This window comes from Varanus komodoensis, unplaced genomic scaffold, assembly GCF_004798865.1.
Source record: "Varanus komodoensis strain SLA01 unplaced genomic scaffold, ASM479886v1 scaffold51, whole genome shotgun sequence".
NCBI lineage: Eukaryota > Metazoa > Chordata > Lepidosauria > Squamata > Varanidae > Varanus > Varanus komodoensis.
The window spans coordinates 1,722,151-1,747,339 of NW_025336100.1; the positions used below are offsets into that span (position 1 = coordinate 1,722,151).

General features: G+C 38.8%; 1 protein-coding gene across 5 annotated transcripts in view; it reads right to left on the bottom strand.

The window, feature by feature from the left end:
* The window catches only part of LOC123031876 (ras GTPase-activating protein-binding protein 2), an 83,440-nt gene that overhangs the window by 42,414 nt on the left and 15,837 nt on the right, over window positions 1-25,189 (bottom strand). For 4 of the 5 annotated variants that reach the window (XM_044447320.1, XM_044447318.1, XM_044447317.1 and 1 more), the window contains exons 3-8: window positions 23,996-24,077; window positions 19,313-19,486; window positions 17,700-17,790; window positions 10,364-10,466; window positions 8,233-8,413; window positions 4,982-5,080 (exon numbers count right to left, since the gene is read on the bottom strand). In XM_044447320.1, coding sequence (XP_044303255.1) covers window positions 4,982-5,080; window positions 8,233-8,413; window positions 10,364-10,466; window positions 17,700-17,790; window positions 19,313-19,486; window positions 23,996-24,077 — 730 coding nt within the window. The remainder of the gene's footprint in view (window positions 1-4,981; window positions 5,081-8,232; window positions 8,414-10,363; window positions 10,467-17,699; window positions 17,791-19,312; window positions 19,487-23,995; window positions 24,078-25,189) is intronic. The other variant, XM_044447321.1, reaches the window with a different exon arrangement.

Genomic DNA, 25,189 nt, shown 5'->3' on the forward strand with positions numbered 1-25,189 from the left:
GGAGAAGAGATTAAGAAGTGGTGGCAAGGGTACAGGGGAGAACTATACAAGAAAGATCTTAATGTCCTTGATAACCATGGTAGTGTGCTTGCTGACCTTGACCCATACATCATGGAGTGTGAAGTCAAATGGGCCTTAGGAAGTCTGAGCAACAACAAAGCTAGCAGAGGTGATGGTATTTCAGCTGATCTATTCAAAATCCTAAAAGACGATGCAGTAAAAGTGCTACACTCAATATGCCAGCAAATTTGGAAAACTCAACAGTGGCCACAGGATTGGAAAAGGTCAGTTTACATTCCAATCCCAAAGAAGGGCAATACCAAAGAATGTTCACACTACCACACCATTGCACTCATTTCACATTATAGTAAAGTTATGCTCAAAATCCTCCAAGCTAGGCTTCAGCAATATGTGGACCGAGAACTACCAGAAGTACAGGCAGGGTTTCGCAGAGGGAGAGGAACTAGAGATCAAATTGCCAACATATGCTGGATCATGAAGAAAGCTAGGGAGTTCCAGAAAAACATCTACTTCTGCTTCATTAACTATGCTAAAGCTTTGATTGTGTGGTTCACAACAAATTGTGGCAAGTTCTTAAAGAGATGGGAGTACCAGACCATCTTATTTGTCTCTTGAGAAACCTATATGTGGGTCAAGAAGCAACAGTGAGAACTGGACATGGAACCATTGATTGGTTCAAAATTGAGAAAGGAGTTCGGCAAGGCTGTATACTGTCGCCCTGCCTATTTAACTTATATGCAGTTATATAACAGTTATATGCAGTTATATAACATCATGCGAAAGGCCATGCTAATTTGAATCACAAGCCAGAATTAAGATTGCTGGGAGAAATATCAACAACCTCAGATATGCAGACGATACCACTCTAATGGCAGAAAGTAAAGAGGAACTAAAGAGCCTCTTGATGCGGGTGAAAGAGGAGAGGGCTAATATTGGCATGAAACTCAACATTAAGGAAACTAAGATCATGGCATCTGGTTTTATCACTTCCTGGCAAATACGGCTCATAGATGGGGAAGAAATGGAGGTAGGGACAGATTTTATTTTCTTGGGCTCCAAGATCACAGCAGACAGTGAATGCAGTCAAGAAATTAAAAGACGCTTGCTCCTTTGAAAGGAAAACTATGGCAAATCTGGACAGCATACTAAAAAGCAAAGACATCACCCTGCTGACAAAAGTTCGTATAGTCAAAGCTATGGTTTTCCCAGTTGCAATGAATGGCTTTGAAAGTTGGACCATAAGGAAGGCTGAGCACTAAAGAATTGAGTGGATTCCAGGGTATGTTAGAGGACAGACAGAAGAGTCTGGAGGAATGTTGTCCATGGGGTTGTGAGGGGCTGGACATGACTTAGAGACTAAACAAGCAACAACCAATGGTGGAGTGGGGAAAGGGTTCCCACCAGAATGCCCTGAGCTATGAAATCATTCCAACAACAGGCTCCACACAGGGACCAAATCCACAAAGAAGACTTTTGCAAATTCTTTGTAAATTAATGAAACACAGAATTTTAAGATACATTGTTGTGAGGTTTAGTTATTATTCAAATGTTAAAGGTGAGGGAAAGCTATTTAATCAGTCAAGTTCTTTGAGAGTTTATCTGTTCAGTTCTTTGGGAGTAAAACTGTTCATTATTTATCTCTAATATATAGTAGAAATGTTGGAGGGAAAAAACCCTTTTGCATCTGAAAGATGAGGATTGATTAATTTCTAATTATAAGAACTCGATGTGGTTTCTTCTAGTGATATAGAAACGGAGAAAAAATTCAGTCATTTTTAATTTTTCAAGATTCAATAATCTTAAACTATGTGTATTTTTATGAATGTACTTGGATGCCAAATTCATTCTACATCCAAGAAGTTCCTAGGGCAAGATGGCAATCAATAGAAGAAGAGACAATTGGAAACAATGCATGACCTGGAGCACTATTCTGACAAGACAAGAATTATTTTTTAATCTTCTCTTAGCAGTTAAATTTTTTTTCAATAAAATATGACAATAGTTTTGCACTTTACGGGCAGCAACAATTCAGGCTTAGTCTTGCACACATTGACTTGGAAGCTAATCGCTTTGTGTTCAGTAGCACCTGCTTTCCTGTGCAAGCATGTACAGGATCATGTATAACTACTGTAGTGATTTAACTGATCAAACCTCAAAACCTCTTGGGTATGGATTATGGAAACTGAAATGTTCACTTATCTTTTAAGATTCAAAAGAACCAAGCTTAAAGAGCAATCTTATTGGTTCAGAGATGTGTTATTTGAATGTAAGAAGAAACATAAGATAACATACACTGGCTGAGTGCATGGTATGTATACCAAATGCAGTAGCATTGCTACAAAAAACCCCACTACAATTCAGCAAATCAGACTGTTTATATGCATGTACAGCTCTTGCTCCCTGTTGAACTCAAGCAAGCATAGCAAAGCATATTATGCAAAAATAAATCCCTGTGGCTCTCAATACAAATTTGATCAAAGAAGCATCCTTTATAACATTCAATACGGAAGTATAAATCCTAATCCAGGTTTGCAAATAGCCACCTGCATCCTTGCCTGAGGAGAGTAGAAATTGCCCCACAGTCTCTTAGTTCACAGTTAATTCCCAGCATATGTTTATAGAGCTATCAGAGAAAGCTGGTGCATAGCAGTGATTACAGGACAGAGCTATGAATTTGGTAGTCGCTGCTTCAAATCTCACATGTGCCCATTGCATGCTTGGCAATTTGAGAAACTGACCTGCACACCACTGCAAAATGGCATCCATGGGAAGCCTAACTAGCTATAAAGGACACGTAACCTGTCCAAAAGCCTGAGTACAAGGGAGAGGTAGAGTGTATGATTCAATGCATTGCACAACCCTTTTAAACATAGTTCTCAGTGCCAACAGATAACTATTTCACAAAAAAGCAAACTCTTTTTCTCTCCTATCCCCCTTATCCCAGTCAACTTGTTCCTCTTCTCTCATCCTAGGTCACCACACACAAATGTATGCATGCTCATACCCACAAGCAACCAGCATCCATCCATCCATTACCTACCCCCCGCCCATGAAAAATCATATCACTTTTTCAGGAGCCATCAAAAATTCTCCCTCAAAGGTTTTCTTCCTCTTTTTCTCTTTATCTATTCAGACGTGGAAGCAAACAACCCTTCCCAGCACTGAGGTTGCTCTCAAGTGTTTCTTCTAGCCCCTGCTAGGTTTTGTTTGGTTTCCCTCCCTCTCCACCCCATGCCCTAAGTTGGCTTACTAGGCCCCAACTGTTTTCTTTGGTTCCTCACAGATGTGAAAGACATCCCTATTTCTTTTTCCCTTCATGGGAAACCACAGAAAAAAGCATTAGGTAACAGCCACAGGTCATCATCAATTCTTAAGAATGTTTCTGGACCCAACATACATCTGAGAGGCAGTCATGGAATATTAAGATGGCAGTGGCTGAAGGCACACTCACTTTGCTTTGGAGCTATCCCAGCTACCCAATACAGTAGCTACATCTACACAGACTGACAAATGGCTGCAACAGGAAACACAATTTCTATCTCTAACCAAGAATGAAAGATGAGATTATCTCCCATTCCCCCTCTTGGGGACCCCTAAAAAGTGACAAATGCAGTCAAAAGGTGAGGTGAACCAAATCTCTACAGGCAATTCCCACCAGAAAATAATTTGAGACCATGAAAAGAAGTGTACCACATAGTGGAGACATTCAGAATTAGTAGAACTCAATATGGATAACCACTCTGCAAATTGTGGAACTGTTCTCTTCCATGAATACACAATCCTTTTCAGACTTCTTATGCAAAGCTTACTTTTGCAGAGGCAAAGTAATTCTTCTAACACCTGATAAAGATATACATCCTGTTCCATATGGCCAGCTCGTACACCTCATCTAAGAGAAGGTTCTCTCACTAAAACCCCAGTATCTAAAACCCCAGTCCCTCCTTGAGCAGGCCAGTATGTCCTCCAGAACCTCCAAATTACTGGAAGAATCTTTTTGGAAGGCAATGTACTAGAAAAGCCACTGACACCCTTTTGCTTAAACAGAAGCAGGATATCTTCTACCTGTATTTCTAATGTATAAAAACTTGTTTAAGAAAATACTAGATATATTTGGGCTGGGTAGACATGGTAACAACATATTGCTTATGCTCAAAGACCAGCACTTAATTTTTAAGAAGCAGTCATATCTTGAAAATGCTATTCCTGAACATTATTCTACATATGTGGGAATTTGCAGCTTCTTAAATTATTATAGAGGAACTGCACAAGCTGAAGCTTAACCATGGGTCTATACGGATGGGGTAAGCTATTATCTTCAATGAATGCATTTGCAAGGCTACACTTCGATCATTTAGAAACAAACATCCATGAATACATGAAACTTTACACCTGTAGAGAGTGTAGAAAGGGTACCACACTCTGTTCTATTTTGTTCAGAGGAATATTTATCACTGGACTTAAAGAAAAACAATGGCATAAGCTATCACAACTGCTATTTTCTTGTATGCTATTAAATTTTAGATAGGAGCCTCTATAAAAGTGCTTTTAGGTAACTACTGGGTCTGCATTTTTTACAAAAACATGAAAACATCGACATCTTTAGGATTTATGTCCATTGTGTTGTAAAACATTTTGGAGAAAGGACACGAAGTTAATTTAAAGACCTTCTACCCTAAGAAAAATGTTACTGGAATGCCTTAGTTTGACAACTACTAAGTTATCCAGCCCCTACCCACAATTCTTTCATATCACTCTTCTGCAAACATTGTAGAAACAGGAGTGACCATAAACTGTCAAAAGATGAATGAACCAGCCTACAAACAGTCATAAGTTGGTACAGGATGTTGGCTTATATATTAGGCAACAGATTGGTACAATTCAAGCAATTACTTGCTTTGTTAGTGAAGCAATTTGTAGATATAAACAAGGAGACAGGCTAAAGTGTTCACAGATTGGTTACCTGTGAGACTGGTGCTTTAACATGGGTTGGAATTCCAGAGGAAGAAACAGAACCACTAGGAGGCAGGTTTTTACTGGTCACTGAAGCCCAGGAGAAAGCCTGCAGGAAATGCAACAAACCTGATCTACTGATCATGGCAAACCACCAACATTACTTAAGGGAAAACTAGACCAATGAAAACATTCCTGATCTACTCCAAAGCAGTCTCAGGATTAAACACTAACACAAATTATGAGCATTTTATCATTTTAGCTATCTATTAATTTCAGCAACCATGAACAAATCAAGTGCTATGCTCAGTTTCATCACCTTAAAATAGCTAATTCCTCAATGACTGCCAAATCAATTTTCAAAAGAGATTATTATGCAAGTGTAAACATTTCATTCTCTCTTTTGTACCTAGAAAGACTTAATATTTCCATGGTTAAGAGCAGAGGTAGTAAACCTCAGACCCAGGTGTTAAACCTAGCTCTCCTGGAGTCCCAATTCCACCCCCCAGGATTCTCCAGATAGCTATGTTTACTCCTTTGTCACCACCATTCATTTGATACTTTCCCAGCTTTTGTGCTGCTTTTTACCCATCCTAAAGGGTTGAAATGTCTCTTTTAATGTTTAGCTGCTTGCAATAAGAGCATTAAACCATGATACGTTGGGATTTTTTTAATCATTTCAGCTCTTTCTCTTTTATCAATGACATGGAGGAAGGGGTAACTAGTCCGCTGACCAAATCTGCAGACAATACCAAATGGTGGCCACAACAGAGAAGCAGGCACTCCAAATCCAAAAGATCTGGACAGACTGTGGAAGTGGGCACATGACAACAGGATGGCATTCAAAGTCTTGCACTTTGGAATCAGGAATAAGTGCCATAGGTACAGGATGGGGAGCAGCACTTGTGAAACAGATCTCAGGGTACCTGTCAACAGCAAACTAAACATGAGACAGAAGTGTGATGCTGTGCTTAACAGGGCAAATGCCACCCTTGGATGAATAGCCAGAGGTGTGGCTTCCAGATCAAGAGAAGTCTGTTGCTGACTCCAGTGCATCCCCAACCACAGTACTCTGTCCAGTTCTGGGCTCCACATTACAAGAGGGACATAGCAAGCTTAGAAGTAGTTCTGTGCAAAGACACAAGGATGGTAGCTGGATTGCGGGGGATGCCTTATCAGATGAGATTGAGGGAACTGGGACTTTTCAGCTTGGAAAAGAGGAGACTCAGAGGGGATCTTATAGTGACTTATGGGTCTGTGAAGGAATGTCACAAGGTAGAATGTTGTGACCTGTTCTTCCCTGTGATGGAGGGAAGGACGTGATCCAATGGGACAAAGCTCTAGGAACAGGGCTTTAAGCTGGGTGTCAGGAAGTACTTTCTGATGGTTAGGACCCCTAACGTATGGAATGAGCTTCCATGGGAGGTGGTGGAGGCCCCATCAGTGAGGGAGTTCAAGTAAAGATTGGAGACCCACATGTTGGACATTATATGAGCAGAGCTGGCTTGTGCTGGGGGTCAGCCTAAATGGCTCAGGAGGCCCCTTCTGACTTTCTGTGTTTTGTCTCTGGGCCCTCCCACCACTGAAATACAGCTCCCAAGAGCTTCTCTGAAGTGGAATTTAGCCCTGGTTAAGAGAATGGGAAGAGTTACTCCCAAAAAAACCTTCTCTCTCTGGATCAAATTCCTCTATTACCTTACTTGCAGTCTTTACTGTGGTAGCATGCAATAGCAGCACTGCCAGGGCTAATATCACTGCAGGACAAAACACAATTTCTCACAGCTAGAATATGCCCGTCTAAAGAGGAAATTCATGGTATGGGGGTGCTACTAGGAGGTGCTACTTCTACTCAAGTGCCATCTGTGGCACAAAGTGCTCTTTACCAGCTAAGGCTGGTATGACTGTGACATGCACAGGACTGTTCAAATCTCATTTATGCTACTAGAACTCATTTTAAGACTATTGAAAAGTGTCAAATATGGTGTTTAGGTTACCAGTTGGGACCAGTTCTATATCTTGGCAGTCTTGAAGCAGCTACACTAACTTCTATTATGTTTCCAATACTTCCAATTCAAAGTTTTGTTTTAAACATTAAAGGTCTTTACAGCTTGGGATCAAGGTATCTAAAAGAGCAATCCTTCCACATAAATTTGTTCATAAAATGATTGTCTGAGGCTGATTTCTAGGTGTCCTTGCTATTAAGGATAGATGACAACCAAATATGGCCTTTCACTTGCAGTCCCTACTTAAAGAATGCCATCCCTAGGAAGATGAGCCTGGAGGCATCAAACTTCTTACATTTTACAATAGCAGTCCTGTTTTTACTTAATTCTTTTAAAATGAATGGTTTTAAACTGCTGAATTGTGGTGCTTTTAGTCATTGGTGCATATTTTTACTCTCCTTTTTCATTTACTGTTAAATCAGTTTAAATTTTATTCTATTTTAATGTATCCATAAGATGTTTTGATTATTTTTGTGGCAAAGTGGTAATTGAAAAAAATAAAATGAGCAAAACTAGAGTTGCTAACTAGTTTCAAACCCAGATTTGAAATCCAAATTAGGCTGGAACCTGAGTTAATATTAATGGTGGTTAAAAGTTAACACTCATGCCAATGAAATGCTAAACTGCAGTTAAAGCCAGCAAGAGAAGGGTACATGCACTCCTACATTCCACTCCTGAACTCTTCGTTTTGTTTAATAAGTCAAGAGTATTATGTCTCTATAAACCCCTGGGAATGAAAGCAGAAAAGTAGATTATATAATTCCGAAATACTAAAACAAAGATGCCATTATTAAACATTTTAATGACTCTGGGTAAATTTGTTAAGTGTCTTCCTACAAACTCCAAATTATTAAGCCAACTCTTACCACACAGCACATAAAAGTTGTGGTATTTCTCCTCACCTACTGGGATCTAATCTTAGGACTATATGTATTTTAAGTTAAGTTGTGAAAGACTGAAAGCTAAATACAGTAAAAATGCAGAATACAGTTAAAGGTCTACCATGCCATGCCAACACTGATAATGAGCTGTAACTTTACACGCAACTTAAATCCCTTAATAGTTGCAATATAAATTAAAAACATTTTTCCTTTGGATGTCAACTGCAGCACAACAGGAACAAAGTTCAGAAACTAAACACTCAGTGCAAACTTTATTCCCAGTCTATTTGTGATTATGGTTATCCCAGTCTTTCTCAGAATTGGGTTTTGCTAACCAGTTTCAATATAATTAGACAAAGCATCCTAACTTAACCAACCTTTGGTGGTTCCTGTGGTAGAGAAGCTGTTTCTACAGGAGGTGGAGATGGAGATTTTTCTTCTAGTTCTTCCAGATTCTTTTCTTCAGCTTCAGGTTTCAGTTCTTCAGTTTTTGATTCAGATTCCAGCTCTGGTTCTGGTTCATGAGAAGATTCTTCCAAGGTTTCTTCTACTCCATTACTAAAAATTGTGTAAATCAAAAACTGTTAAACTTTGCTTAACCTCAAATGCTATCTGAATTATCTGAATTGAATGGCAACTTTCAGGGGTACATGCCATCATAAATTACTCATCTAGGAATATCATTCATCCTGCAACTCATGTTTGTATTGAACTCCTTTGTTGATACACAATTTCACTAGCCTCTCATTTTTGGCTATCAGTAGCCAAATCCATTCTTATACTGTGGTAAAAATTAACTGTATTGTCCATTATGTAATTAGCACACCTGCCAAAAAAAACCCATGTAAGCAAATTATTTCCATACAAGCTGGCTTCCTAGGAATTTGCAATGAATGTTAAACTTGCCTTCTCAGTTACCTTATCCACTTACACCCTGGCTCACTTGCAAATTTTATGTACAAACCAGTACATAGAAATGAGCCAAAAGATAAAAATAAAATACAGATGTCTAATTACCTTTCTAAAATGTGGCATGAAGATCTCTGAAAGAAAGCCATATGTCCCATGATTTTTCCCCCAAAAGCAGTCTTATCATTGTTCAACTATGCAATTGTGTCAGTATAATTCCAGAAAAATAAAGTCTGGACAATCTTACTTCCTGATACACTGGTCTATAAATTTTGGGAAATTATCGACCTCTGAGATAAAATGTGCTAATTCTTACATATTTTGATTAGATGAATTAAAAAACAGGTGATAAAGGTGTTGGTTGGCTAAAGTCTTCACAATATTTCACAATAAAGATTTATACACAGGAGAGTATATTTGCCTACAAGGGAGGGAGGTGTCTGATGATCATGATGCCTCGTAACTTACAAGTATAGTAGAACAATGAAAATGGTACCACATGGAAGTGTATAAATTTATCTTCACTTTGAGACTAAAGATTATTACCTAACTGCAATTTATTGTTCTTTTATTGAAAGGAACATTTGTCTTGGTCAGATCTACGCATCACAATTACATCTGGTGGCTTGTGAAAGTGTCATTGCCTAACATTTCCAAGGAACAGTTGCGTGGTATTTTCCCTCAGAAGCCAAGATGCTTTGAAACTGTGTAAACAACACAAATAAGTTCTGCAACATTTGTGGCGAGGTTACCTTTGCATCTCAAAAGTGCAGCATGATGGCAATGGTAAAAAAGACATACTACCTATATTTTGGATGCAAAATAGGGGATCAGGACAAGAGTTGGGCCCCTCATTATTGTTGCACTACATGTGCAACTTATCTGTATCATTGGCTAAAGAAGAAGAAAAAGTTCATGCCTTTCACAGTCCCAATGGTGTGGAGGGAACCCTCTGATCATAGTAGCAACTGCTATTTTTGCATGGTTCCCCAAATTGCAAAAAGGATCTCAAGAAAGAAGAAGTGGACCATGGAATATCCAAACATTCCATCCACACTGCATCCTCTACTCCATGGTGAGGACTTGCCAATTCCAGATCCACCAGAATCCTACTCTCTAGACTCAGATGATAATAAAGACAATGAGCAGGATGCAGCTGATCCAGGGCCATCGATGCCAGCGTACCCAAACTTTAGCCCACCGTATGATCCTCCTGAACCACATCTAATTTCACAGAGTGAACTAAATGACCATTCTCATTGCTATATCACCTTTTGCAGAAAAGTTATGGAGCATAATCGCACAACCCCCTCATAATTTTTAATTATTTTGATGCAATTTTGACCTGAAGTTGTATCTTGGAAACAGGAGCCAATTAATATTCAGGACTTAATTTTCTTTTATTAGTGACCCAATTCTGGTAAAATTTAGCTGCTTTCATTTCCAAGGCTTTCTCCTTGTAGACCAGTGACATCAGAGTTTATCACAAGCCAATAATTTAAGATACAATTTTTCAAAACTGTAAAATTGAATTTGTATTGTAGTTTTAAAATGTGTGTAGCAAATTGGTGGTAACATATGCATGAAAACTTGTCTTACGTTACAGGATGGCTATCATAGTAAGTACTGCTTGTATTCTCTTGAACCGGCTCTGGGGATGGCTGCCTTTCTTCATGTTCTTCTTCGACTTCATCTTCTGTCTCTAAGACATTCCATAGATGGAAAGTTATTTTAATATATTCATTAAACATTACAAATGCATTTATAAAGCAACATGCAATTTTGCTAACTACAACACTATAAGCATTGCAGATTATTGTAGTGCTGCAATGTTTCGTTGGTCATTTAAACAATATTCTAACAGATTTACAAGTACCTGAATTAATTGGACATTTTTAATACATTCAGCTTTTAATAAAGTAAAAGGCATGGGTAGCAGGAACTGTCTTAGAAAAAGATGCAAGGGAACTCTTCTGGGAAATTTCCTGCTGGAGAGGAAAGCTCGTTACAGTCATTCCTCACTTTACAGCCATACGTGCCCATAAAGCCAGTTCAACATGAATGATCACCAATCCTCCTCTCAGGCTTGGATCTGGGAAAGAAATTATCTCTAAGCTTGTGCAGTGTGTGGAATGCTACTGAAGCTCAGCATGATGCCAGGAACAAGGCTTAGGATGGTAACCACAGATTTTGACCAGTTGCTAAAGTTTGTTAACTGCTGGCATACAGGTCCATGTTAGAGCTATCAGTATGAAAAGCATTACAAAAATCAAGTTTGATCATTTGCTTTAAAACTGTATTACAAGTGGCATTTAGGTAGCAGGATATAATTTCACAATTCAGAACATGCACACAAACTGCAATACATAAGTGGCAGAAAGATGAACAAATATGAGCCAAGACGTTTCTTTGGTCTTAGCTAAACACATTATAAAACACTATGGTCATGTTCACAGATTAGTAAATCATGAATTATGGCTTAAACTAGAGTATGAATGAACAAGTGCATGTAGCCCACTTGTTACCATTTTGTGCCTCTGACCAGAAAAAAAATGATTACTCATGACATCTGAACTCAGGATCTGGGCTTGTATGCTCACAGACAAGTCAATATTCATAAGGTAATAAACATCATGAGAAGTTCTCCTTTTCCTAGTACTAAATGTAGACACTGTCATCCATCATAGGGCTCCAAGGCAGTGTTCACAAAATTATCAAGCAAACTACAAATTCAATACAAAAACCATACAATTACACATTAAGACAAATAAAGCTACTAGTGTTTTGTGCAAGGGGAGAGCAAACCCCAGCTTGCCATAAATTAACATTTTAGAATGTAATGCTATAATTCATGGTTTTAAGGTATGAATGTGGACTATGCCTTTAATCTCAGAAATCTTTCCTATTGAAAAGAGTTTGATATCCATTTCATATCTGTATCTCAGTTAAGCCATTCCTGGGTTCAACCAGCCTAAGCTTGTACACAGTGCTATTTTTGTAAGAAAAATGCTGCCAGAACTCACACCTTGTTAATCTTTTATTAAAAGAAATATATTTAGTTCTTAACATAAATTTAATTTATTGTATTTAATGCAAATGTTCATAGTAAATTCCAAAGTTTTAGCCAATTCTCGTCTGACAAATCTTCTCGACTCCTTTCCCTGCTGTTAGTATCTATGGTCGAATGTCGTCCTCTGAGTAACCACAGATCAACGTACCTTGAAGGATCGAAAAATCTCAGAGGTGGTCCGACAAGTTTGATGAACAAAAGTGCTGAAATTGTCTTAGTCTTCAACGAAGCTCTTGTTGGGGTGGCAAATCTGCGAAAACCCGCATTCACATTCACTTGAAGAAATGGGAATGGTATTCAGAGTCCGTATCATATGCAACAGTTTTTCTGGATATGTCTTTTCGAGAATGTATTCACAGAATCCACAAATCATTTCTCTTTCATTTAGCTGCAGTCTGATTGACAAGTTTCTAATTTTCACTTCTCCAAATGTCAGCTGAGTATTAACATCTTCAGGCCAATGTTTTTGATCAAGTACACGAGACCAATACGCCAACTCATCATCTTTGCTATCAAGCAATCTTTTTTCGATTGACTCTTTCAAATTCTGTATAAAATGTACTTGGGTCAATGGGAGGATCCTTTCTTTAATCTTTTTCGTGAAGTAAAACTCCATGAAAGCGAAGATCATGTACAGCAGCAACAGCGCATTTATAATACGGCCCAAAGTTCTGTCTTATTTCTTCAAAAATGTGTACCAGCATTTTTATTTTCTTATTTGCCTTGTACAAGTCCATGTTGCAGTCCTGTAGGTCCAAACTTAATTCTAATAATTCTTGGAGAGCGTCACACATCAATCCTAGGTCCAATAAAAATTCTGTAGATGAGATTTTTCTTTTCAAGCCATCATAAGTGTATTTATCATTTGCATCTCTTGTAGGATCATGCATTGCTTCTTCAAAATGATACACAAGGGATTCAAAATTATTCCACACAGCCAAAACTGTATGCAAACTAGATGACACCCATCGGGTACTTAAAATTCTTCTAATTTTCAGCAGCTCAGCCCCCAGTAATTCTGCACATAAATGCAACTCTCTAACATTCTTTGCCGAAGCATGGTATATGACATAAAGTTTATCAATAGATGATTTGAATCTATTTATTCCTGAAGTTTCCCTGACAGCATCACCTACTGATAATTCTAGTCTGTGATTAGCACAATGCCAAACTATAACAGAAGGAAAACGTTCTGACAGCAATTTTTTCACTCCACTTTTACACCCTAACATCACAGCAGCGCCGTCACATGCCAGAGAAACCAAATATTTTTTAAAATAATCTTCTGTCATCCTGTAAGAGTGAAGACATTGGAGTAGGGAATCAAATACTCCTTCTGCAGTTACTTTTTCAAGTTCTACCAAGTCCAAAAACAAATTTATCGGTTCAATACAGCATCAAACATATACTATGAGGGTAGTTTTTTTGCTTATTGTGGTTGATTCATCAATTATCAATGAAATTTTATTACTGGATTGAACAATTTCTTTAACCACAGTTTTCCTCATTTCTTCACTAGTATGATTAACAATGTTAATACACGCATTTGTAGAATGAAGAATACGACCCATTTCAACTCCGTTCAGTTCTTGCAGATCAATTTCAGTTTCAAAATGATGGAATGATTGATTTTCCTTTACTACTTTATATGCAATTTGAAAAATTTTTGCAGTTATTATTTTTTCATGAGATAATGATGTTAAAAACATTCTCAAGAGTCATTTTTTCGCTTTCAGCAACTATTTTAAATGCTGCTTTATGTGCAGCAGATTCCCTGTGATCAATTTTTTTTTCTGAAGTGAGCTCAGCTGTTGCTTCCTATGTTTGCCAGAATAGGTTATCTCATTGTTGGTCCATTCTTTGGAAAGTTTCATTCCCATTTTCGTTTCAACTCCAAGAGTTCCAAATTTTCTACGAGATGTACAGCCAAGTTTCATTTAGCAAACACAGAGCCATTCATTTTTCAAGCAAAAATCATTTTTTTGATTATAGGTCCAGCAGTCCGGCCAGTCATTTGTAGTTTGGCTTTGCTTCTTAAGATCAGATTCAGAAATATCAACAGGCATCATTATTTTCGTGTGTTCTGTCCTTGTATCTGTTAATATTCAGGCCTTTTTATTAGCAGGACCGGTGGTTGAGAAGTAATTAGTAATTTTTTTCTTTTTTAAATTTGGGGTCACACTTTTATACTAAAAATTTAAAAAAGATTTTCAATTCACCAACTTTTTTTAAAATAAATTATTTATCTTTCAAACGTAGTCAATCACTGTACACACACCCACACACGTCAGTTGTGTAACGAAACATAACGGTCGCCACCCGCAGTAAGCACTCAGTGCCCGGCCAATCGCAAGCCAAGCAGCGCCATCACAACCAGCGTGGACGAAGTACGCATGCATCAGACTCGACACACAAGCAGCTTGCATGCACCGTTTTAAGGATTTTGCTACCGACCTGGTACACTCGGCAGGGCGATTTAAATCCAAGTGGACCAAACATCCGGCCCGCCATGGCCATTTATCCAGCCTACCTCAGAGGTTTTCAAAGTGCCGCACACGCGCCTGCACACAACATGTGCCCACGGCCGCCCTCCTCGCCCCTGCGTGGGGAGGCGGAGTCTTGCTCACAAGATCGTTAGGAGAAAACACTCTCCAAGCGAACAAGGCGCTGCATTGTGAGCCTGCCGCTGCATCGCGGCACGTGCCCGCCCCCACTTTGCCTCGTCTCCCCTTGCCGCACGTACCCGCGCGCCCACATCTTGCCTGTGCCCCCCACCTTAGCACCTGCCAAAGAAGGGAAATGCCAAAGAATGTTCAAACTACCACACCATTGCATTCATTTCACATGCTAGTAAAGTTGTGCTCAAAATCCTACAAGCTAGGCTCCAGCAGTATATGGACAGAGAACTACCAGAAGTACAGGCAGGATTTCGAAGAGGGAGAGGATCTAGATATCAAATGCCTACATATGCTGGATCATGGAGAAAGCTAGGGAGTTGCAGAAAAACATCTACTTCTGCTTCATTGACTATGCTAAAGCCTTTGAATGTGTGGATCACTACAAACTGTGGCAAGTTCTTAAAGAGATAGGAGTACCAGACCATCTTATTTGTCTCTTGAGAAACCTATATGCGGGTCAAGAAGCAACAGTTAGAACTGGGCACAGAACCACTGACAGGTTCAAAATTGAGAAAGGAGTTTGGCAAGGCTGTATACTGTCGCCCTGCCTATTTAACTTATATGCAGAGCACATCATGAGAAAGGCAGGGCTACATGAATCACCAGTTGGAATTAAGATTGCTGGGAGAAATTTCAACAACCTCAGATATGCAGATGATACCACTCTCATGGCAAAAAGTGAAGAGGAACTAAAGAGCCTCTTGATGCAGGTGAAGGAGGAGAGCGCAAAAGTTGACTTGAAACTCAACATCAAGAAAACTAAGATCATGGCATCTGGTCCTCTCATTTCCTGGCAAATAGATGTGGAAGGAATGGGGGTAGTGACAGATTTTATTTTCCTGGGCTCCAAGATCACTGCAGATGGGGACTGCAGCTAAGAAATTAAAAGACGCTTGCTCCTGGGGAGGAAAGCTATGGCAAATCTAGACAGCATACTAAAAAGCAGAGACATCACCCTGCCGACAAAAGTGTGTATAGTCAAGGCTATGGTTTTCCCAGTTACAATGTATGGCTGTGAAAGTTGGACCATAAGGAAGGCTGAGCGCCGAAGAATTGAGGCCTTTGAATTATGGTGCTGGCGGAGACTCCTGTGAGCCCCTTGGACAGCAAGGCAATCAAACCGGTCAGTCCTAGAGGAGATCAACCCTGACTGCTCTTTAGAAAGCCAGATACTAAAGATGAAACTCAAATTCTTTGGCCACCTAATGCGAAGGAAGAACTCCCTGGATGCTGGGAACAATAGATGGCAAAAGAAGAAGGGGACGGCAGAGAATGAGGTGGTTAGATGGAGTCACTGAAGCAGTTGGTGTGAGCTTGAGTGGACCCTGGGGGATGGTTGAGGACAGGAAGGCCTGGAGGAATGTTGTCCTTGGGGTCATGATGGGTCGAACACAACTTTGCAACTAACAACAACAACAACAACAACAACACTATAAAACTGGGCTCAGAAATCCACCAGCAACCAATGGAGCTATGTTATATGCTCCGATTATGCAGTCCTCAAAAGCAATTTGGCAGCTGCATTGTGGTGGCACAAAATAAATAGGCATTTTTGTATTTGGAAGCACCTTCTAAAGCTTTCACATCATTTTTACATGCAGCCCTGTGTAAAGCATAGTAGCCCTTTCTGAATGTAACCAGAAAGCATGAACAGTCATTCTAGGCCTACTTTTTCTAAACAGGTACACAGCTGATAAAAGAAATTCCGTTAACTGATGCCATAAGATTTGAGAAGAAATTCAAATGAATAATTCAATCATGTATGATTATCTGCAGAATAAATTTATTTCATTGTAGCTTAGAGGAAGAACAGAAATAATACCAACTGCCTCCAGGATTTCATGTCATACTCAGCTGCCTTGAAGAACAGAAACATAACACAGATAACTGTTTCTAAGACTGCAGAGTATGACCAGCTGTTTCAGAAGAGCACACACAACTTCAGTTAAGCCAAAGCTGCTGCTTTATGTACTCTACATCTCATAAACAAGGTTGAACACTCCAGCCACAGTACTGTAACTTTTCTTCTCCCATAAGATAAACTGTGACATGGAAATTACTACATGGTACTTGTAGTTTTGCAACTAAATCTATATATCAAAGTTAAAACTAGTTAGCTAGTTTTTGAAAGCACAGAGTGGACTTTCTTAAGGCTTTTTAATAGGCCTGGGATGGGATTTCTTTAGGCAGTTCTCCTTTTGCTACCTGTCCTCCAGTATCTGACAACTTATGTTCTCCACTCTGTAACAATAATCGTGCACAAAATTCTGCAAAATAAACAGACTGGAACTGTGCAACAAGAGTCTGGTTAGCTTGCTGGCAAATCCCATATTTTTTAACCTCTGCAAATTACAGATATTTCTTCACAACCATCCTGCCTGCATCCCAACAAACAAAAAAGATGCATATGGGAAGCATCATGCTTTAGATCCCTATTGAATTTTTTGAATTTTGAGCTTGATTTCATGCCTTCCAATTTTAAACTGCTACAGCTCACTGAATCTTCTAAATAGCAAGAATAATCCAAATTTATAAATACAGCCTTTTGTGAGGACTTGGTTATCCCCAACTAAACTGGGAAGTAATTGTGTCTAGTTGGAATGCTGCCTAAACTGATTAGGCCCCACCAAATGCAAAATGGCAACTATTTGCAGGGCCTATGTCAAGCTCAGTTGTGTTTTCTATAAGCCTAACTGGATCAGACTGTGTGGAGTATAGACAACCAACCTGAAGAGCACTCAAAATATGCCTAGTAATGAACATGCGTTTACATGCAGATGAGGGTATTAACATATTTTAATTATGTTAACACAGTAACATAGATGTGCCAGGCTGCTGATGGGAACTGGTCATTAGCATTTTAATGATTTAACAGTCACTTCTGATTTATTTTTATTGGTTACATATTATGTTATTGTATTGATGTATTGATTGTATTTATTAGATTTTGATTTTAATGTTGTAAGCCATCCTGAAATGTTATATATGAAGGACGGCATATAAATGTTTTAAATAAATAAATAAATATTTCTCCAAGTTAAAGCACAAAGCATTAATGAAAGCATGTGCCAGTTGGACACAGTTTGGCTAACGGTGACATTTTTAGATCAAGTGGGACACAGATGGTCTCCTGAATTTCTGTAATAATGCATACAGGTATGCTTCCATCACTATTAGTTCTCCTCACCTTCATCTAGTTCACCTTCAGAGTCACCAAACACTTCATCTTCATAACGAAATATGTCATTGTGGACATAAAACTTATTTGGAACAGATCCCTGTAAAAGTAAACAGACATTGGTAGAAGAAAGGTCATCTGTCTCTAGTAACGATGCAAATTATTTTCAAATCCAGTTATACTTTTCTTTGTGTATTCCTATAACAATATCAATATAAATTATCAATATAAACAAGACCTCTAACCCATAGCTTTCAACACAGCCTTTTGAAAAGTTCAGCCTTTTGCATATATGAATATGTATTACCTTAAAGCTACAATTACTTCTTGATAAAATTGCTTGTTGAAGTATCAAAGCAAAAAAGATGCAGGTATAATACTGCCTGTCTGAAATGAACTTGATAAAATGATACCCAGGGGAAAAAAATGATACCCAGGGGGATGAGGGGGAAAAAATCCAATTCCTGAAAACGTCAAAATGAATGCCAACCTGAAGAAAGAGCTCACTCTCTTCAGGTCTATAATCATCCTAGCCTTCTTCTGTTCTTTAATATCAGGAAAAAAGTGCTCTTTGAATCCAAGTGTACAGGCTGGATTTGTTCTTTTGCACCTAGCCATACTTGAGTGGAGTGGAGAAGAAGGTGATGACCAGGACACCAAGAATAAACCCAAATGACACCAAATAACAGCTTTGATAGATTGTGCCTGTGTTTCCTAAACGAGTAAGCCTTACTGCTTGTGCTGCTTACCCAATGTATCACTCCTGCTACAAAAGCAAAGAGATTAACATCCAAAGGAGGGGCTGCATCTTTTGGAATAGCAACAGCATTCCTAGAAAACACTGCAGGAGCAGGCTTACTTTACTCACTGTTTTAAGAGATATCTTGCAATAAGAGATATCTTTAAGTGAGTTAGTCATAGATCTAACACAAGAAAATTGCTTAAAACCTTTTTGAAAAAACCAAGTTACCTTCTCCCCAGCCCAAGCAGAAGTTAGACTCAAACTGCATTCACATTGTTACTTCATTTCTTAGATTTTAACTGCTATATTAACCCTTGCATTCCTGCTCAAAAACTGCTATGTCAGGCACTCATGCAATAGCAATTTCAATCCCATGTGTTAAGTGTTGGTGATATGATCTGACTCTGTATACAGACCATCTAATGTAGTGTTGTCTACTCTTGAGACCTTAGATCACTGAACAGCGGTGATTCCAGGTCTCAAGGGAAATGTAGTCTCTGCTATCTGAAATCCCTTCAACTAGAGACGCAGAGACTAAAGTTGGGAGTTTCTGTATACAAGGCATGGGCTCTCAACCTGTGCATACTCCCATGGAATGTCAGATCTAAATACAGGAATTCAAAATTATTGCAAGTATTAATTAATGACATCTAAGCAACATCAGTTTTTACACAGTATCTGACCAGTTTCAGGCAACTTTTATCAAGTCTCATTGCTCACAGTGTTACAGAAACATGTGTTGTGCTTACTTCAGGAAGGTTTTTTCCAACCCATGCAGTTGAAGTTTCATTCCAAGGAAAGCATTTAAAGTGGGTCCAACTCATGCTTAGAGACCTTATAACTCTGCTGCTTGAAACCAATTATTTGTGTGACTACTTACTTCTGGAGCAAGCACAAAGGTTTGCATGAACTTCCTCATTGGTTGCCCATTATTTGTCAATTCCCCCATGACTTGCACAACCACCCCATCATTCAGGGTTGCATGGGCATCCACATGGCGAATTTTAGTGCGACATTCACTGAACTGCAGGGACATCACCTTCTTGTGTATATCCTAAACACAAAAATGTTAAACTTGAATGCCAAATAAGTGTTTTTTTACAACATACACATTTTTTCTACTTTATGTAGGAAAAATATCCAACTCTGACCTCTCAATATATGAATTCAATAGCTATAGGCATTTTGTTTTACTGGGCTCTTTTAAAACTCAAGGGATGGATAAAATAACTACTTCCAAGATCCTTTACAGCATCACTACATATATGCTTAAAAAAAAGATTAACAAGTTTGAGAGTCAAGTTCTTTGAGGCAGTTGGTTATGAGTTCCAAACAGAATATGGAGATACTTTTCTTGATATGAGAAGGCATGGGGAAGATATACTGCCTTTCTTATACAAACTAACTGGTCACTTTTGATCATGTTACATAATGTGTCACACTTGAGGAATTGTGTGCAAGGGAAATGACCATGTAGGAGGAAAAATAAAAATACATGTATTGTTTAACTGTTTGGTATTATAGCCTTTCAGTAGTGTATAGTGTATTCAAAGAACATTGGCTACTGGATAGATTAAAATATATGAGTCTGTTGAAAGTTTATTGCCTGTCCCCAAGCCCCTTCTGACATGAGGCTTACCCCACTTTCCCTCTACTGCCCTGGTATGTTGCTACATCACTGTAGGCTAACCTATCTACCATGGCCCAGTGAATTTAAGAGAGGCTAGTCTGCTCAAGGATGACACCATCATGGCAAGCAAACAATGTAGCCAATCTAGCCATTCAGACCCTTCTTCACTGTGTCTCCCAGCCCTCAAGCATAGAATCAGGACCTAACAGGAGTTGCAGTAGCAATGACTGAATGATGAGTGTGGCAAGACACTAGAGTGGAGACAAAGTTAAAAGATCAGGGACATCTAAGGGAGGAATAAAGGAACGACACCAATCCCTATGAAAATTAGACCTCAGTAGCATTTGTTTCACCTCAGGCAGATGAGGGATACTCCTAATGAGATGTAAAAAATTATACTGGTACAGTGGTACCTTGGCTCACGAACTTAATCCATTCCACAACTCTGGTTGTGACCCAAATTGGTTATGACCCAAGTCAAATTTCCCCATAAGGTTCAATGTAAATAAGGTCAATCCGTTAACCATTTTTTTTAAATCAGAAAAATTTGAAACAAAGTGACAAAGAACAACAAAGTAATAAAGTACAGTACAGTACAGTGGAGAACACTAACCTAGGTGGAGGGGAGGTTATTGTTTGGAGGGAGAGTCCCCCTCCATAAGGACATTGGGGAGATCTCTTTCGGGGTTTCCTCTCTTCTTTCTCTCTTAGCTGCAGGGTCAATTTTGGTGAAAAATTTGTCTATAGTCACTTGTTTTTTCCTGCACTGTATAACCCTCCAGAAATGAAAGACCACGTTATCGTTCATCAGATTCAACACTCTGTTCGTTACAGTTATGTTGGGGTGGTGCTTCTCAAAGAAATCCTGGCACTCATTCCATTTTTTCATAATGGATTGCTTCACATCACTGCTAACCTCCTCCCAGTCTTCCTCTTCCTCAGTGGAATCCTCCTCAGCAAGTGTCTTCTGCTGCTCACTCTGGAGTTCAGCAAGTTCTTCAGTCGACAGCTCCTCTATGTCTTCCCTGCACAAATGCAACTGCGATTGTGGCCATCTCCCCACCTGGGGGGGTGGGGGGGAGATGGCTGCAATCTTGGTTGCCATTCAGTGTGGAGTTTGGGACCCAAGTCAAAATTTTCATGAAATTTTTGCTTGTGACCCGATTTGGTTGTGAACCAAGGCACCACTGTTTAATTAATTGCACTCCTTTCAGGAAAACCATAAGCCAACTATTTTTCTGGCTAAATATATTTTCTACACTGTACTTGCTAATTAATACAAGGATTCTGGCTGAAGGTCATGGTATGTTGTAGCTCTTTCACAATGCCACACATGTACATTTTCTATTTTTAAAAAAATCACTGGGAAAAGTCCAGGCCCAAAATCTGTTTTGTCCTAAATTAGGAGGGCAAATATCAGATGAATAAACTAATAGGTTCCATTCATGATTTAGAAGCACATGCCTTGGGTCAACACCATGAAATCAGGGGCTTGGGCAGGCTAGAAGACTCCAAGGAATGGCTTGATGGTATTCTTGAGAATATTTATTTATTTATTATTTATTTAAAATATTTATATGCCGTCCTATTCGCAAAAAAGCCTCAGGATGGCTTACAATATAAAACATAACATAAATTCCTGACCCACACTGGCTGCAATTAAAAACATAGATATGACAATATTAAAACACCGCTGGAATAAAAAGGTCTTAACCTGGCACTGAAAAACAAAGACGGCGCCAGGCAGACCTCTCTGGGGAGCGCATTCCATAGATGGGGCGCCATCGCAGAGAAAGCCCTCCTCCGGGTACTTTGCCTCCTAATATCTTTCATGGAGGGTTCCCAGAGGAGAGCCTCTGATGCCAATCTCAAGGGGAGGGAGGGCAAATATAGAATATTGACCCTGAGCAACCCAGTGGTAGATTTTCCAGAGGAAAATAGGGAATATTACATCATTTTCATATAAAGTACTTCAAATTACAATGTACAGCTATCTCACTGAGTGTTCAATACATATTTTGAAATTCTGAATGTCTCTATTGAAGACTGAAGTCTAAGTGTGTTCTCTTCTAAAATTACTGCTCCGTTTAAGCATGTTACAAGGCAATACAGAGATGGATTGAATGTGTGCATGTCATCTTGCTCATTTCATGATCCAAGACCAGTTTTGACAATTGATAAAGATCAGGTTTTGGCAAAAAAATTGGATTCTTCTATACTTTTGGGAGGAAAAGCAGTAAAGCAAGGAAACAAAAATGTATGGTGTTAAATAGTAATACCACTGTATTATATTGCAAAGAAAAATATTGAGCACATAACAATCTCACAAGTCTGCAATTAATCAATTTACAATTTACAAATGAACAATAGAAGCAAACAGTGAGCCTTCAACTCAGGTCTCTCAGATTAAACGCCAACATTATTAAATTAGTTCTCATATTAGCATTGAGAAGTAAGAATCCTTATCAGCAAGTATACTGCTTAGCCTTTCAACTCTGATAAATCAGAATGTGTAAATTCAGCTGTATGAAACCTACAGTAGTCTTTTATTTAGTGAAACTCTTGTAGTAACAAGATACTAATTCCCTAAATCAGGGACAAAGAATGTGCCTCTCTCCAGATGCTGCTAGACTGCAAATCCTGGCTATGCTGGTGGGGGCAAATGTGCACTGTAGTTCAGATAGTATTTATATAATCATTTTTAATGCCCCACAAAACTCATTTAGGCTTAGTTTAGGGCTGTGAGGGGAAACATGTGGCCATCCAGATGTTGCACTTCACTGCCCATCAGTCCATAATATATGCCTCAAAGGCAAGATTAACTTTTACCAGAGCAATTTTACATGACTATATTGTATCAGATTTACATGCCACTTAGAGCTTCGGATTGATCAAGGTGGCAAAGGCTATGATCTTTCTATAGTTTCTTTCCTTCTTTCTTTCATAAAGAAACTTTGACTTTCCCCAATTCCTCCAAGTGCTGGAGTCTCAATTTAATTACACAGTTGCTTCTGTTGAACAACACAGCTGTTAAGAGCCTTCATAAAAGCTAGAGTCTGTGAATCTATATAACCAAGGAGTATAGTATACTCTTGTGACACCAAAAGCTATGATTATTATTTTATGAAATCTCTATCTATATAGGAAAACAAAAACGCACACTACTGAGTGCCAGCATCCATAGCATTGCACATTTACCAGACCAAAATGGATCAAATTTGTCCCTCTACAGAAGCACAAGAAAAACTTTCTTGAGGGAAAAAGCTGGAGGTGTCCCCTAGTCCAAACCTACAACTGCATCTCTCATAGAAAAAAGAACACAGTGCATTGCGGATGCAGAAGAAATCATGCCTTGTCTGGAACACTGGATGGTGACCAGTAGGGAGAGAAAAAGGAGAATCATGTCATGTGCATGTACAAACAACAGAACACTAAACACAAGAAGCACACCAAAAGCTAGAAGAGAAAGCCGTTTTTTACAAGTTAAGTCATTTTGCTTTTATAACATGCCAAAAGAGCAAGTAAAAACATGCTATGTATTTTTCCTTATAAATGTATAGCACTCATTTAAATTGTATACAGGAACTTAACTTGATTAAACAATCATATTAAGTAATATTCAACCTAACATTCTCTCCATATTACTCAAGATTCTTCCGTGAAAGTTAATCATATATGGCATATTAATTATGTCCCTTATTTTTATAAACCACAAGCGTACTGGACCAATCAAGCTTGTTCTCAACATTTGGCAATTCATGTTTTTTCCAGTTGCCAATAAATAAAATATATGCTCTCTTTATTGGACTAACTCATACAGGAGTACTTCTAGAACAAACAGAAGCAGTTGGTTAATCCATTGAAGTATTTATTGTCAAAGAATCATGCTTTCATTCAAAGAAGAGAATAATACAGTTAATTTATAGTACATACAGCCTGGCCATAGACTGCTTCCTGGGGTTTGCCACTGGCATCCAGCCCACCATGGACATAAGATGAATTCCTGCCATAAAACCTGTAGAGACATTGAAGAATAGAGTTTTAGAAACTTTCTAAAAACCATTACTTAAAAAAAATGGTTTCCAATAGACTGTCCAATTTTTTAAAGTGCTTTAAGAAAAGTCACTTATGTCTTAGATAAATGATCAACCTGACTTTCCACAGCTGGTAAGTCCATGCAGAAATAGTAAGACATCTGAAAGAATAGCAAGGTGCTACAAAACAATTTATTGGCATCTATTAAGAAAACACTGACCAGATTTGTGACCTGTAACACTGACATCTGTATGTAAAACACCAGAATTCAAAGAATCCTCTCTTATCTTCAATGAACAGTTTTCTGGTGCACACTGCCAAATTGCTCAGGCACAGCAGTGGTGACAAAAATAAACAGAAACTAACAATGAGCTAAAGCCTGGACTCCTAGTGTACCACTTCCAAACAAACCAAGAATAGGAAACTACTTACAAACCCTGGCTTCAGATTTTGCTGGGTTAATGGGCTAAAAACCCAAGACTGCTGATTTGTATGAAATGCTAAGCTTCTACTTCCTGATTATTTCCTGGTTACTTTAACCACTCCCACTGGTGGGATGAGCCAAGCAGCAATGATTAGACAGTGTGCCCCAGTATGCTACTTGCAAACTAGAAGCTAGGATTCTCTCGAATTCTGGTTTATCATTGTGGGTTTATACATCTTTTATGATGCCCAATGAATGGATGCCATTCAATATCTGCATTTAAGCATACCTAAAATTTTCTGATATTGTGAGTACCTCAAGACTCCTGTTCACTGATAACTAGAGGGTAAGCCCAGAACCCCTTGGGAGAAAAAGTAGGTGCAAGAGGGACCCTACTTTGAGGTTGCAGGGTATTTATTGTATAGGTTGTGCCTGCATGGGAAGGATAGGCAGTTGGTGATACCTGAACCCCCTAGGTTAGCTATTTTACGACTGGCACATGATCCTCCCATTGCTGGAAAAATAGCTGTAGAGAAAACCATGGACAGGCTGGTCTGTAGGTTCTAATGGCCAGGAGGTATATAACAAGATTAAGCACTAATGTTTATCCTGTTCCAAATGTCAAAAAAACTCAGGGGAAGGGAGATCCTGTGGGGCCTTGGTGCCAA